Source organism: Malassezia vespertilionis, chromosome 2 (genome assembly GCF_029542925.1).
Source record: "Malassezia vespertilionis chromosome 2, complete sequence".
Lineage (NCBI taxonomy): Eukaryota > Fungi > Basidiomycota > Malasseziomycetes > Malasseziales > Malasseziaceae > Malassezia > Malassezia vespertilionis.
Window position 1 is genome coordinate 1,240,283 of NC_079248.1, and position 14,733 is coordinate 1,255,015.

Sequence of the window (14,733 nt, forward strand, 5' to 3'; positions counted from 1 at the left end):
GCTTGTGTCTACATCCTATACATTAGTACGCGCGGCACGGCGCGCAAGGACAGCGTCGTTCAGCTGGTCCAAGAGCTGCTTGGTCGTCTCGAAGCTGATACACGCGTCGGTAATCGACACGCCGTACTCGAGCTCCTCGGGCTTCTTGCCGTCCTTGGGCTCGCTCTGCTTCCCTTCGTGGATGTTCGACTCGAGCATAACTCCCGTGATGGCGAGCTCGCCATTGCGTACCTGCTCTGCCACGGCTCCTGCGCCTTTGGGTTGGTTGCGGTAGTCTTTTTGGCTGTTCCCGTGGCTCGCATCGACCATGATGCTCGGGTGCCGGTCAGGCATGGCCTTGAGTATATCCGCCTTGCTTGCTTGAATGCTCGCTGCGTCGTAATTCGTTCCGTTGGTCCCGCCGCGATGGATAATGTGCAAGTCGCTATTTCCCGCAGTCTTGACAATCGCAGCCAGTCCTTGCCCGGTGACGCCCATAAAGTAATGCGGGGAGGAGGATGCGCGGATGGCATCAATTGCGACACCAATCCCACCGTCGGTCGAGTTCTTGAAACCCACAGGCATGGAAAGGCCAGAGACGAGCTCGCGGTGGAGCTGGGACTCGGTGGTACGTGCGCCAATGGCGCCCCACGAGTAAAGATCCGAGACGTACTGGGGCGAGATGGTATCGAGGAACTCGCAGCCGACGGGGATGCCCAAGTCTGTAAGATCTACAAGCAGTTGGCGGGCGACGCGCAAGCCCCGGTTGATGTCGAAACTGCCGTTCATGGCGGGGTCGTTGATGAGTCCTTTCCAGCCGACGGTTGTGCGTGGCTTTTCAAAGTATGCGCGCATGACCACCACGAGACCGTCCTTCCAGCGCTCACTCCAAGCCTCTTGCAGCATGCGTGCGTAATCCTTCGCCTGCTCGGGGCTGTGGATCGAACATGGGCCGACGACGACGAGGAGGCGGTCGTCTTTGCCGTTCACAATGTTGGCAATGTCGAAGCGCGCGCGCGCCACGGTCCGCTTAGCATTTTCCGTGAGTGGAAGCTCATGGACAAGCATGGACGGAGCAAGCAGCGGGTCGTAGCCCGTGACGCGCGTATCATTCGCGTAAGCTGGCACAGACATGGTCTTGAAAAAAAAAGCGGCAACGTTTGCACAGCTTAGTCATTGGTTCCGTGACTACATGCTATGTCCACGTGGCTAAACGGCCCTCGCGCTAGAGTGTCGGCGTGCCTACAGCGCTGCTGCCCATCGTAGACTTCTTCACCAACTCGCGAGCCCAGTTTGCGGTCTTACGCGTCTCTGCACCATTCCCACGGGAGCGCCCCACCTTTATATAGTCTAGCACCCACTGCTGCTGCAATTGTTGCATGACGGGCCCTGCCGGGAAGGCACAAGCCAAGTCGCCCAGGAGCCCAATTGTGGAGCGCAAGAGCACCTCGGACCGATCCGCGCTGTCGGAAGCGACGAGGCCAATAAATGCCAGCGTGCTCTCGACATACGGATAAAAGAGATCGGCCTTGTTTCCCGCCCGCACGCCGGAAACGATACCGACGTACGCCTCGGCGATGCCGCTGCGCAAGTCATTGACGTACTCACTCATTTCATAGTCGGCATCCGCTGTGTTCTGGACCATACTCGCCTGCTGCAAAACAGCCATCGTAGTGCCCAAGTACGGCTCGAACGCAGCGCCAATTGCCATCGCGATGTCGCCAAAGCAGCTCAAAATGTGTGGCTTCACAGTGCGGTTCAGCACCGGACTCTGCAGATCCTCAAACAGGATGACAATCAGAGTCTCGATGTACTTGACCGATGCCCCGCCCAGCGAGCGGCAGATATCCCCGACATTCCCGACGCTGATTGTGCACAACTGGTACTCTTCGTGGTGGCGCAGCCCTTCCACAAGAAAAGGCAGGAACGCCTCGAGGTACTTTTCAAACGCAGCGTCCAGTGCAACAATCACTGTGCCCACGGCAATGAACGCATCTTCCAGCACGGTCGGCTGCTTGGCGCTGTTCTGGATGAGCGTTAGGAGCCCGGCCATGAGCCGATCGGCCACCGGCGCAATCCCGCCTTGGATTCTACGCACGGCGGCAATCATAACACTGCACAAATTACTCTGCAACTCCGCCCAATTGTTCCGGTCGTCGAGGCCCACGAGCTGCGCAACCATTGCATTGAGCTGCTCCTGGCGCTCGATCACATGCACAAGCACATTGCTCGCGTGCTGCAAACAGTCTTGCGCACAGTTGGCAATGAGACTGGCCAGCGCCTCGTAGGCCGAGGTGCGGCTATTGGACTCGTTGTTTGGCCTGTCGGCGGCCTGCACGAGGTGGGTGGCAATCGTCTCAAAGTACGGCGAGAGGCACGTCGTGGGCGGGTCGATATCGTCGAGGCTCGCGAGGATGCCTTTGTGCTCTGATAAATTAATGAGCGCCCAGCAGCAGTGTGTCACAATCCGCGGCTGGTCCTGCAGTCCGCCGAGCAGCGCTTGGATCAGCGGCCCGAGCTGGACCTCGGGGGCGATGGCGTCATATACAAACTCGCAAATCCGGCCGAGGGTCCATGCCGCGGTGTCTTTTACGGCGGTGCTCGTGTCCTGCAGCGTCTCGATCACCGTGGCGAGCGCCTGGACGACAAGCGTCTCGAGCAGCTTGCTCTCGGGACCATCCATGATGCTACCAAAGCACATGAGCGCGGCCTCGCGCCTGCGCCAGTCTGGCGACTTGATGTTGGCTTCGATAAACGGCACGGTGATGGCGACAATGGCGTCGCCCACGACCTGCGCCAGGAGACCCAAGCAGGTTCCCGCCGCTTTTGCCACATCCCACTCGTCCTCGTCCGTACCCTCGTCCTGCTGCGTGAGCAATTCCATGAGCACGGGCGCGATTTCAGGCAGCGCAATGCGCGCAAAATGGTACGAGACGTGCAAAGGCTCCTCATTGTACTCGAGCGCCTCGGCGGCCTCCATCTGGAGCTCAATCTCTTCATCACACACAGTCGACCAGAACTCGACGGCTTGCAGCGCAACGCTGGGGTCTGGGTCGCGCATTCCGAGCACCGTCAAGCCAAACAAGGCCTGCTCCATGTAGAAACGCATCTTTTCGTAGTAAAGCTGCATAATGCGCACCAAATTCTCAAAGGCGGCGGCCTTGACTGGGCTGTGTGGCGACTGTGTTGCCTCACACACCACCTGCATGATGTAGTTGCGTTCGCCTTCGCGCTCAAAGTTGCTGCGGACAAACTCGAGCGAGTTGAGCAGCGCGTGGAGCGCGGCGAGCTGGACTTCGTGCGAAGTCTCTTCTTTGCGCGCACCCTGGATTACTGCCGTGAGAATCTCGTTGGACTGGGTAGAGAGCACGGCGGGATCGACGACTTCGCAGGTGAAACCGATCGACTGCAGCGCCGCTTGCCGCAAACGGGGGTTGCTTGTATCGCCCACGGCAGCCAGAAGCTGCGAGATCAGGTCTGGCCACATTCCGCGCGGCAACTCAATCGCAGACATTGCCGCAACGACCTGGGATGCTGCAGTGCCTGCACGCGCGTCGCTTGTGCGAAGTGTCATGAGCACGTTGCTCTTCACCTCATCACGCACATTTGCTGGGAGCGCGGTCCAGCGCTCCGCGTACTCAGACGCACGCTTCAAATCGCGGGCTGCCAGTGCATTTTTCAGCGCGAGACCGGACGCGGACCGGATGAACTGCTGTGCACTGTCGCTGGCGAGCTCGGTTGCGAGCGAAATCATATACACAGACTGTGGTGAGTAGGCAAAAAAAAACATACGTAGTTATCGCGCGCTGCAGTCTCCAGCGCCTGCTCCGCAGCATGGCGCGTGTTATGATCTGGAGACAGCGAATTGGTGAGCAGTTCGCCGACATTCATGGTTGCTTCTAGGGAACCAGGCCTGCGAAAAGTGTTTGTTACAGTGGAGAAAATATTTCCCGTCTGCACAGCCACGTGGCACTACGACTCTACTTGCGCTTCTTGGAGCGCGGCGACGCTGTGCGTTCGGATGCGCTACGTTTCTGGGGTGAGTAGGGGCGCACGTACCTTGCTCTTAGACTTGGCCGCTGCGCGTGACGCTTCCAGCTCCTCTTCTTCCTTCACGACAAGCAGCAGCAGCGTGTTGCAGCGCCGCGCAATTTCCTGCGGCGTGCGACTCTTAATAAACCAGTTGAAGTGAAAGCCGGGGTAGTACAAAATATCGGTCCGGATGTTTTCGTAGACATCCTCGGCACCAAGTCCATAGTCTGCGAGGCGCACAAGGAGAAACCTGTCCTCTTCCTCCGAGTACGCTTTGCCTTTAGCTTGGTTGTACACAAGCTTGATCTGCTGCAAAGGCTGCGAGTATGCGTTCACTTTGCGGCGCAAAAGCAGCTCGGTGTGCTGCAGCTTTTGCCGCTTCTGCTCACCCTCCTCGACACGCTGCACGATGCGCTCGCCATCGGAGAGTTTGTGAACATGCTCCCAAAACACCTTGGCGTAGGCACGCACTTGCGCCTCGGTCTTTTCGCCAAGCCCAATCTCCTCCGCAATCGCAGCATATGCCGTCCTGCCGTGGCGCTCGCAGCCTTTAACAAACTGCTGGTAGTCACGCCTGTTCCAGTCGGCAAACCCATGGGGGACGAGCGATTCTTTTTCGGCCTGCTCTTCCTCTGTGAGCGGCACGGCCTCGTCGACAATCTTTTGCTCCCGCGCCCGCTCTGCTTCTCCCGCTTCGCTGCTTGTGTCGGGCTTGGGCACGCGGTAGCCAATGCTGCGTTGATACGCGGCCGTTTCCCGGTCCTGCAGCTCGGCAAGACGCGGTGGATAAAACTGCCACTCGTGCGTGGTGACTTGCTTTGGCGCGCGCGGCGCTTTTGGCACCGCCGGCTTGCTTGTCGTGCGCATCGCATCGCGATAGTAACTGTCAATTGAATAATTCTGTTTGCGCTCGCGCTTGCTGGGCTCGATCCAGATGCCAGGGCCGGGTTTGCGCTTGCTGCCAAACCGCTCGCCCTCGAATTCGTACGCGCCGGTTTCGTTCTTGAAGTTGGTCAGCTCGTCCAAGGAGGTAAATTGCTGGAACTTGGCCTGCAGTTCTGCAGTGCGCTCTTCGCCACGCGCGACAATCTCGTCAATATCGTCGTGCACTTCCATGGACTCTTTCGAGTTGATGATCCGCTCTGCCCCGTGCTGGATCATCTCGACTAGATCCTCTTTCTGCCCGCCTTTTTGCTGGCCCTGCGTGCGCCCTTGCTGGATGACGAGCTGATCGAGGCGCAGTTTCTGCGCAGCACGCTCCAACACGCGCTCCTCAATGGCATTCTCCGTTACGAATCGGTAGACGTACACCTGCTTGGTCTGCCCGATGCGATGTGCACGATCCATCGCCTGCAGATCTGCTTGCGGATTCCAGTCGCTGTCAAAGAGCACAACCGTATCCGCCGAGGTCAAGTTGATTCCGAGGCCGCCGGCACGCGTGGTGAGCAGAAAAACAAACTTTTCGCTCTCGGGCTTGTTGTACTCGTCAATCGCGGAAATTCTGTCTTCGTGGTTTGTGCTTCCGTCGATGCGGCAGTACTTGTAGTCACGGAAGAGACAGTAGTCTTCGAGGATATCGAGCATGCGGCTCATTTGCGAAAAAATCAGGACGCGCGAGCCGCGCTCCTTCATCTTGCGCAAGAGCTTGTCGAGAATGACCATTTTGCTGGCATTGTCTACGAGGTGCTCGTCGGTGGTGAACGGAGGACCTGGCTCGGCGCCGTCGAACAAATACGGGTGGTTGCAGCACTTGCGCAGCTGCATGACAATGTTGAGCAGGCGCGTCTTGCCCTCCTTCTTGGAAATCACGCCGTTTACCGCGTCAATGTCTTTTTCAAGCAGGGATTTGTACCACTGGCGCTGCATGTCCGTGAGGCCGACGAAAACATTGATCTCCTTCTTTGGCAGCAGGCTGCGTTCCACGTCGGCCTTGACACGGCGCAGCAAGAATGGCCGCAAGACCTTGTGCAGCTGCTCGACCACATTCTCCTGCTCTTCGCCATCCCCGCCTTTGCTCTGGAACCAGGTCTGGAAATCGTCTGCGCTCGAGAACACGTCGGGGAGCAAAAAGTTGAGCAAGCTCCAGAGCTCCATGAGATTGTTTTGGAGCGGCGTGCCGGTGATCAACAAGCGGCTGCGGGAGGTAAAGGAGCGCACAATAAGCGACAGCGACGACTCGGCATTCTTGATGCGGTGCGCTTCGTCGATGACGATATACTCCCACGACAGCTTGCGCAGAGACGACTTTTCGCGGATGCACATCTCGTAGGTAGTCACAAGTACGTCGAAGTCGCGTGGAAGCAGGCGCTTTTGGATAATCCCGTGGCGCTCCTCTTTTGTTCCTCGCAGCTCTAGAATGCGGAAGCCGGGCACCCAGCGGTTGAATTCACGCACCCAATTGTCCAGTGTCGACTTGGGCACAATGACCAGATGGGGCCCGCTGATATCGCGGAAATACTTGAGATAGCCGAGGAATGCGATCGTCTGCAGCGTCTTGCCGAGACCCATTTCGTCGGCCAAAATGCCATTGATCCCATTGTGGTAGAGGGAAATGAGCCAGTTGAGGCCTTGGATTTGGTAGTCGCGTAAGGTGCCTTGCACATACGCGGGTGACTCGCGGAATGCATATTCGGCATCTTCCTCCTCCTCATTCAGCAGCTCCTCGTCCTCTTCCCGCTCGGTTTTGCGCCGCCGCTGGTCGGCCGCACCGCCACTGCGCCGCTTGGACGACTCTTCGAGCAGTTTCGCAAACTGCGGGTCTCTTTCCTTCTTGATATCAATAAAGTGCAGGAACAGTTCCGTCTGCCCGAGCAGGTAGCTGAACCTTTTCAGACTGTCGACCGTCTTTTGCTGGTTCATCTCGGCACGGCTCTCGTTCAGGCCATCCTGCTGCACGCGCCGACTGACAACGGGGTCACTCTCTTCAGCACCATCGGAATCGCTGGGAATGATATCCGATACCCTGTCCTCTTCATCCATGGTCACGTAGCAAGAAACAGGTGCGGTTGTCGCGTATGGCACGCGTCGAAATTATTTTCTAATATGCCACTATGGATCACCGCAACGAGGCGCCTTGGCCAATGTAGTGTGTGTTGGCGTCGCCGTATCGGCGGTGCAAAATGCCAACGTGCGGCTGTGCATCTACTGCGCGAGGGGCTAGTGCACGAACAGCACCCATCACGCTCATGGCCGGCTCTTCCGCCGTGACGGGGACGCGCGCAGACACAGAAGCGCCCTGCATCGTCTGGATCGCTTTTGTGATGTGATGCTACGGTTAGTAAAGTGTATGCGTACATTCCAGCGGCCTTGTACTTCTTCCCAGAAAGACGGCTGCGGCGGCTGGAACGCCGATGCCAGGTTCGGCTCGGTTCGCTTGCCGGTAGCCTTGTCCACTTGGCCAACGCGCTTCACTGCATCTGTCTTGTCCTGCAGGCTGTTTATCATAAAAAATGTCTGATCCTGCATCGCCTCGTGCATGGCGTACAAAAGCACGCCGGCGGCGGTGACGCCCAGCACAGTAGAGAACAGCGACGAAGGCATCGGAGCTGGACAACGTTCGCCCGCGTGGATTGCGCACGACGGGCCCTTAGGTAAGCAGTAGCCCTCCACCTCGTCCCTCACCGACGCCTCCACTTGCTTGGATGCACGGTGCCAACGGCCTGTTTCTGCGGCCGCTCGTCGTGCGGTTCACGGACTCACACGTGGAAGATGCACATGTAGATCTGATATACGAGCGCGTCTCCCAAGATGGCGTACGGCGCTGGCCGAAACTGGCTGAGGAAACGGTCGGCGAGCTCAAGGCGCGGCTCGGCACGGAGAACCCCTGCATGCACGACAAGCGCTTGCGCCTCATTTATTTTGGCAGGGTGCTCCCGAATGGCGTGAGATTTGCGGCATGGCTCGATGCACTGCCACAGACCCGCGCAATGGACCAGGGACAGACTGCACTGGAGCATGTGTGCGTGCAAAAGGAGCTGCAGGCAGAGAGCATGTATGTGCTGCATTGTGTGCTCAACAGGGCTCAGCCACTCAGCGAGGGCGCGCGCGGAAAGCAGCGCGAGACATCCAATACGCCTGATGCACTCAATGCCATGGGCGAGGGCACATTGATGCTTGCTGTGGAACGGCTTCCGCCAGCGTACCTCCAATGCTCCATCAGCACGCTGCGCCCGGGCGATACAGAGCGCGACCATGCTCAAGTTCCGCACACGTCTGAGGAGCCGCGTGGATTTGACCGATTACAGTATACTGCAGGGATCTCGCCTCTGGATGTGCAGATGATGCGTGAGCATTTCCACCGCCAGTCGGGGATCCAAATGGCGCGGAGCGGCGATGTTCTGCGTCGCGACGAAGAGGACGATCTCGCGTACAGACTTGAGGAGCAATGGATAGATAGCATGGGCAATGCGCCAGAGACGATCTTACCGGCGCACACACCGACCATATCCACCTCCATTCTCCGTGGGCTGCTCACTGGCTTTTTTTTCCCTTTCCTCCCATTTTTCGTACGCGATCCAAACCCAGTCGTCTGGCCACGCATAACACCCCTGCAACAGCAGCGCGAGCAGCTACAGGAGCTTGAGACAGGCGTACAGCTCGTTGCGCAGCGGCTCGGCGCCGAGCCCGAGCAGGAAGATGGGTCCGAGGAGCAGAATGCCGGACGCGCCGCTCGCCAGGAAATGCTCCAATCGTTCCAGTCGCTCCTGGGCGTTTTATCGGAGCGCAGCTCGCAGCTCGCAGCTTCAGAGCAGGGCGCAGAGATTGAAGAGGATGAGTTCGACGAGCCAATGCCGTCTGCGACGCGCATGCCGCATTGGGCGCCGCAGGAAGATTATGCACGCTATATCCTTTTTTCGCCGACTACACACTTTGCCATCATGGGTGGCTTGCTCCTCAACCTATTGCTAGGCGCCGTGCAGGTCATATGGTAACATGTACATACAGAATAGAGCTATGGCACAACCGCTTACCTGGATTCGTGCGGCGCATCGAGCAGCGAGTCATTTGTAGAGGTGTTATTTTTCTCCATGGACGCACGATCGCTCGCATCGCCATCGCCATCGCTCTCGCCATCGCTCTCCTCCAGCGCGAACGCATCGTACAGATCGCGCGCTTGAAGCGGCGCATCCTGCTCCATCCCGTCCAATGCAAAATCTTCCTCGTTACCGGGCAAGTAGGCATAGTTGCGCCGTCTCGCGTGCACGCGGCGGTACAAGAAAACGAGGAGCAGTGTGCAGCCGACCAAAAGGCCGAGGCCTGCAGCGACACTGAGCCACACGGATTGGTTATCTAGGCCGCCCAAGTATCCTGTATCTGCCGCTGGCTGCTCGCCAAAGGCTCCACTCGTCTCGCCCGGTTTCTTGTGGTGGTCGTCTGGAAGTGCATTGGTAGGCTTCTTAAGCTGGAACGTGTCCGAGGCATAGCTGCCCAGCATGGTCTGTGTTGGCGCGCCGGGCAAGGTCATGCCATACTCTGGGCTATCTGCTGGGAAATTCCAAGGGCGCGCCTTGCTCACATCGTGCGCTTCGCCCCAGAGCATGAGAGTCCAATCGGTAAAGTTTCCTGTCCCGCGCGATCCCAGCTCTGCAGCCAATCTCTCGTTTGAGTGGTCCTGCACGCTGACCGTCCAGGTCCCAACAGGCGGCTCAGCCCAGTGCTTGAGTGTCATGAATGTCCAGCCTGTCAGTCCAAACTCGTTCTCGTCAAGCCTGCGGGGGGACGCCAAAACACTTGTCGTGTTCTGTGGGCTTGTGATGGTTATTTTCATACTCCCACGCCGCTCATGCCCGATCCATACCTTTACCGTAACATGCTCAAGCTTCGCGACGTTTGCGTCGTTCAGCATTTTCTGCGTGACGTCGAGCGACGCAGTGACGTTGGCGTTGAGGTTGAGGATCGGCGATGCAATGTGCATTTTTGCAGACTCGAACCACGCCTGCGGCTTTACAAGCTGCATCTTTTGCGCATTCTCGACGAGGCGCGCCGCTCGGACTACGCCAAAGCCATATTTGTGCGAGTACATGAGCCCAGCGCCGTTCTTTGACCAGTCAGGATCGTTTGTATTGATTGGATCAGAGGACTGAATGAGCAGGTGCTGGGCATCGCGCCATGTGAGCTCTGGCCTGGCTTCCAGCGCAAGTGCGAGCATCCCAGCAACAAGCGGCGCTGCGGCGCTTGTCCCACCGTGGCTCTCTGTGCACAGCCTTTTTGTGCCTAGGGATGCGTCGGTGGTTTCAATCATGTGTCCCGCACCGGAGCTCCAGCTGGATGCAATGATGGCGCTGCACATCTCGGAATAGTAGGGATGCTCACCTTTGCTATCGACCGCTGCGATCGTGATGGTGAAGATCGAGTTTGTATACCCGTCGAAGTTGCACTGATCGTCGGATGCGCCGCCATTTCCACCGGCAAATATAAAGAGATTGCCTTTGCCGCCACGGCCATTGTAAATTCCGTTGAGAAGCGCTTTTGCGACGAGGCCTTTCGGCTCGTCCATACTTTTTCCGTTGTCCGGAGGACCCCAGCTGCAGCTATAGATATCGTTGTCCTGGTACGCATAATTCAACGCCATGGCCTCGTCCGCATCGCTGATCGGAGCACTCAGAATGCGGATCCCTGCGATTTTCGCGTTCGGCGCCACGCCGACGCCGCACACTTCGTTTCGCGCGGCGGCTACCTCACCGGCACACCGCGTTCCATGCACGTCGTCTTCCAGGCGCGGCTCGGGCAGCGGCGTATGATCGTTAAAATCATATGATCCTTTTGCAAAAAAGTTGGCTTTTAGGTCGGGGTGGTGGTAGTCCAGGCCGTCGTCGATGAATGCGACAGCGACGCCTTTCCCCGTAAAATAATCCCACGTATTGTTCAGATGCACATCGTTCCCTTCTTTCTGGTCGTTGACAATGTGCCACTGCTTGAAAAACAGGGGATCGCTAATATGGTAGCGCTCTGTATACGCAGCGGACCGGTTTGCACGGCCCTCGACAGGAATTGGCGCCCGCGGCGCAGGGTATAAGGGCATTGTCCGCTTGTGCCGCTGACTCAATACCTGACGCTCGACACTGCGGAGGCGCGCGGCGATACACGTCTCGGACACACAGGAAGGCCCAACGCAGCTGCGCTTCATGTTGGGATGCTGCAGCGCTTTCCAGCGCTGCAGCACATAGTCTTTCTCTACTGGGTCTTCTCCATACACAGACCTCCGAGCAAGATGGTCCTGCTTCGCATTGCGCAAAAGCCAATCATGGGGCAGCGATCCTACACGCTCCACAAGTTCGGCGCCCAATGCAGCGGCTACATCGCGCGGCTCGACGCGCGCGCAAGCCCCAGAGTCCGGCACGAGCTCTGCAACATAATAGTGGTGTGTGTCATAACTGCGCTTCTGCGGAAACGCATGGGTCCCGACCAACAGCGCCGCAAGAAACGGCGCAAGGCGCATAGCCACGTCTGGAAGCCGCTGCGCTTCGCATGCTAATGTCACGTGTCTCTATGTGGAGGTATGGCACTACTTCGCGGTAACATTGCGCTTCGTTGCCTGTGCGGTGTGCACACCGCTGGCGACGGCAGCGTCGGGCGTTCCGGTGGCCGCGTCGGGCGATGCCTTGGAAGCAGGCTCGCGCTTCACACGTACATCCTTCTTACCACCCAACAGAGCACCGATCAGCCCAAGCAGGCCAAGCGCGACAGCAACCGCAGCCGCCCAGAACCCTACAATGTCGTACGATCCACGCAGAACGGCAATCTTGTCCTCCTCACTGCCGATACGCTCGACAAAGCGCATCGTCTTGGTGCGCACCTGGCGCGCAATGCGATGGGCAATGTTGGGCAGCGCACTCCTGCCTGCCTCCGCCTCGGTCGAGTCTACATCGCGCGTCTCGGCATCGAGCTCGATCGGGCGCTTCACATGAAACGTCTCCTTGGCCAGCTTGCGCGCCTCCGCGAGCGAGTTTCCAATGTAAATGTTGTCGAATAGAATGTCCTCGTCCATCGTCCAGAGCTCGAAGCCGGCGCCAACAATCGGCAAGAACTGGTTCGGCTTGCCACCCTCAAAGTAGTTGGGGTTCGGGATCTTGCGTGCAGACCATTCGCCTTTGTACGCGGGGTTAGGAATCAATGGCTTGCTCCACTTGCCTTTATACTCGGGGTTTTGGACCAGCGGCGCAGACCATGGACCACACCCAGCGGCGTCCTCACACTTGGGGTTCGGAATGCTCGGCGCAATCCACGCGCCGTCCTCCTCGTCGTCCCATTCTTCCGGCTTGGAAGCGCTCGGGTCAGGAATGAGCACTTTCTCCTCCTCGTACCAGTCCATAGGCTTGGTCGCGGTTGGATCGGGGATCATCGTCGGCGCATTCTCGTCCCAATCGTCAGGCTTTGTCGCAGACTCGTCCACAATCTGGGCCTCATCGACCCAGTCCTGGGGCTTCACGTCGGTAGGGTCGTCGATTTCGGTGGGAGGAATAAAAGGCGGCTCAAAGTTGTTGAAGAGGTCGCCGCTTGCACGGAGCTGCTCGTTGATCTCGATCGTCCAGCTCGTGTTGCGGTCCACAATGAGGGTGTACAGCGTAGTAGTCTTCGACATGGGGGGGTAGGCCGGAAGCATCATGTGCTTCTCCTCATACTTCTTCGATACGGGGTTTTGGTGGCGGAAGATGAAGTGGACCTTGTTGTTCGCAGCACCGCACTTGTCGGGGCCAAACATGATCGAATAGGGCGTCTTGTCAGAGAACTGGTCCGGGTCAAAGTCTCCATTCTCGCCGCTGATGAGCTTGATGTAGGCACCACCGCACGAAAGGCCTTTTTGCAGCTTCACCTCGTACTGGATGATAAGGTGCTCGTTGCCCGTGCTCACGATCGGCTCGTCAAACTTGGCGCTGATCGCGTGCTGCTTAGCCTTACTCTTAAGAACAAGGCCCGTGTCTCCCTTGATACCAGGGAACACGGACGGCTCCTCGACAGCCCATTTACCGTCGTACTTGAACTCCTCCTCGCCGCGCTGCAACTTGCTGGAGCGCGACACAGACCAGCGCTGGTCCCAGCCCGGATTGAACTGCTCGACAAAGTAACCATCTACATGGGTCGGTTCAAATGTTTCTGCCAGCACAGACAGCTGCGCAAGTGCAAGCGCCGCAATCACAGAGGCTACACGAAGCACGGATTTCATCGCCAATGGAGGACAATAGGAAACTGCGCTTCCACGTGGAAGGGACGTGATACGGACGTCTATAATGCCACGTGGCTCTACCACTGCGCGAGAAGCTTCTCGACTTGCTCGAGGACGGCGCGTTTGGAGGTGCCGCCGGTTGCATTGCGCCGCTCGACGCTTTGCTCGGGGTCCCAGACAAGCGCTACATCCTCCTCAAACTTGGGGTGGAGTGTGCGCAAATCCTCAAGTGTGAGGTCGGCCAATGTGCACCCGCGGTCTTCCGCGAGCTTCACGGCGGAACCAGAGATATGGTGCGTTTCGCGGAAGGGGATCTGGTGTTAAGAAGGGCAAATACGTACACCTTTGCGCACGAGGTAGTCGGCGAGGTCGGTCGCGAGCATGTCCGTGGTCAGTGCGCCGCGCATTTTTTCGGGGTTGATCTGCGGTCAGGAACAATGGGCAACGTACAGAAAGCGTGCTAACCACGCCGATCAAAATCTTGAGGCACGCGGTCGTCGTGTCTACGGCATCAAAGAGGGGCTCCTTGTCCTCCTGTAGATCCTTGTTGTAGGTCGATGGGATGCCTTTGTAGGACATCATGAACCCAGCCATGTTGCCAAACAAGCGGCCACTCTTACCTCGCAGCAGCTCGAGTGAGTCGGGGTTCTTTTTTTGGGGCATGATCGACGAGCCGGTACTGTACGCGTCGCTCAGGGCCACAAATCCAAACTCGGCGCTGGAGTAGATGATCAAGTCCTCTGCAATCTTGCTCACATGCACCGAGAACAAGGAGCACCACATGAGCGTCTCAGCTACAAAGTCTCGGTCCGCGACGCTGTGCATGCTATTCGGGCCCACGACCTCGAACCCGAGCTCCTTCGCAAGCGCCTCGCGATTTAGGCCTGCAAATGGGTTTCCTGCCAGCGGGCCCGCACCAAGCGGAAGCAAGGAGATGCGCTTGCGCAGCGCACGCAAACGCTCGATATCATACGAAAAGTATGTCGCGTGAGAGAGCAACAGGTGCGACCAGCGGATCGGCTGTGCGCGCTGCAAATGCGTGTAGCCCGGCATGAGCACACTCACCTCCTCACGCGCGCGGTTTGCCATGACACTAACAAGCTCGGAGCTAAGCGAAATCAGCGAATCAATTTCGTCCATGAGCCACAAGCGCATGTCCGTAGCCACCTGGTCGTTCCTGCTGCGCCCCGTGTGCAGTTTTCCGGCGACGGAACCAATAAGCTCTTTGAGACGGCGCTCGTTTGCCGTATGGATGTCTTCATCCTCCGGTGCAGCCTTGAACTGGCCCGCACGCCATTCCTCGCCGACGCGCGCAAGGCCCGCACGAATTTGTTCGGCTTCATCCGCGGTGAGGATGCCGGTATCTACGAGCGCTTTTGCGTACGCCTGCGAGCCGCGGATATCTTGAGCCCACATACGCTGGTCATACGACAGCGACTCGTTGAAAGCATGCATCACAGGGTCGGTCTCGCCAGTAAAGCGGCCACCCCACAGTTTCCGCTTGGTGAAATCGTCGCCTTGCATGGTGGAAGAAGTCTACAGCATATGACTAAACCTCC

The 14,733-nt window shown here is 58.1% G+C and overlaps 8 protein-coding genes across 8 annotated transcripts; 1 reads left to right on the forward strand and 7 right to left on the reverse strand.

Annotated features, from left to right (window-relative positions):
* Nucleotides 1–15: 15 nt before the first annotated feature.
* MVES1_001443 (3-deoxy-7-phosphoheptulonate synthase) lies at nt 16–1,113 on the reverse strand (the record flags this gene model as incomplete). Its single annotated transcript, XM_056206288.1, has 1 exon — nt 16–1,113. One exon carries the CDS (start codon nt 1,111–1,113, stop codon nt 16–18), a length of 1,098 nt encoding a protein of 365 aa, XP_056062263.1.
* A 91-nt stretch (nt 1,114–1,204) lies between these two features.
* kap95 (karyopherin Kap95) lies at nt 1,205–3,870 on the reverse strand (the record flags this gene model as incomplete). Its single annotated transcript, XM_056206289.1, has 2 exons — nt 1,205–3,742; nt 3,772–3,870. The coding sequence occupies 2 exons, from the start codon at nt 3,868–3,870 to the stop codon at nt 1,205–1,207; spliced, it is 2,637 nt and encodes an 878-aa protein (XP_056062264.1).
* A 135-nt stretch (nt 3,871–4,005) lies between these two features.
* On the reverse strand, nt 4,006–6,990 carry MVES1_001445 (uncharacterized protein; the record flags this gene model as incomplete). The annotated part of the gene is made up of 1 exon (XM_056206290.1): nt 4,006–6,990. The coding sequence occupies one exon, from the start codon at nt 6,988–6,990 to the stop codon at nt 4,006–4,008; it is 2,985 nt and encodes a 994-aa protein (XP_056062265.1).
* A 76-nt stretch (nt 6,991–7,066) lies between these two features.
* Nucleotides 7,067–7,551, reverse strand: MVES1_001446 (uncharacterized protein; the record flags this gene model as incomplete). The annotated part of the gene is made up of 2 exons (XM_056206291.1): nt 7,067–7,279; nt 7,306–7,551. The coding sequence occupies 2 exons, from the start codon at nt 7,549–7,551 to the stop codon at nt 7,067–7,069; spliced, it is 459 nt and encodes a 152-aa protein (XP_056062266.1).
* Nucleotides 7,552–7,652: 101 nt separating this feature from the next.
* Nucleotides 7,653–8,942, forward strand: MVES1_001447 (uncharacterized protein; the record flags this gene model as incomplete). The annotated part of the gene is made up of 1 exon (XM_056206292.1): nt 7,653–8,942. The coding sequence occupies one exon, from the start codon at nt 7,653–7,655 to the stop codon at nt 8,940–8,942; it is 1,290 nt and encodes a 429-aa protein (XP_056062267.1).
* Nucleotides 8,943–8,977: 35 nt separating this feature from the next.
* Nucleotides 8,978–11,449, reverse strand: KEX2 (kexin; the record flags this gene model as incomplete). The annotated part of the gene is made up of 1 exon (XM_056206293.1): nt 8,978–11,449. One exon carries the CDS (start codon nt 11,447–11,449, stop codon nt 8,978–8,980), a length of 2,472 nt encoding a protein of 823 aa, XP_056062268.1.
* A 66-nt stretch (nt 11,450–11,515) lies between these two features.
* MVES1_001449 (uncharacterized protein) lies at nt 11,516–13,174 on the reverse strand (the record flags this gene model as incomplete). Its single annotated transcript, XM_056206294.1, has 1 exon — nt 11,516–13,174. The coding sequence occupies one exon, from the start codon at nt 13,172–13,174 to the stop codon at nt 11,516–11,518; it is 1,659 nt and encodes a 552-aa protein (XP_056062269.1).
* Nucleotides 13,175–13,251: 77 nt separating this feature from the next.
* ARG4 (argininosuccinate lyase) lies at nt 13,252–14,698 on the reverse strand (the record flags this gene model as incomplete). Its single annotated transcript, XM_056206295.1, has 3 exons — nt 13,252–13,488; nt 13,516–13,596; nt 13,625–14,698. 3 exons carry the CDS (start codon nt 14,696–14,698, stop codon nt 13,252–13,254), a joined length of 1,392 nt encoding a protein of 463 aa, XP_056062270.1.
* Nucleotides 14,699–14,733: the final 35 nt, after the last annotated feature.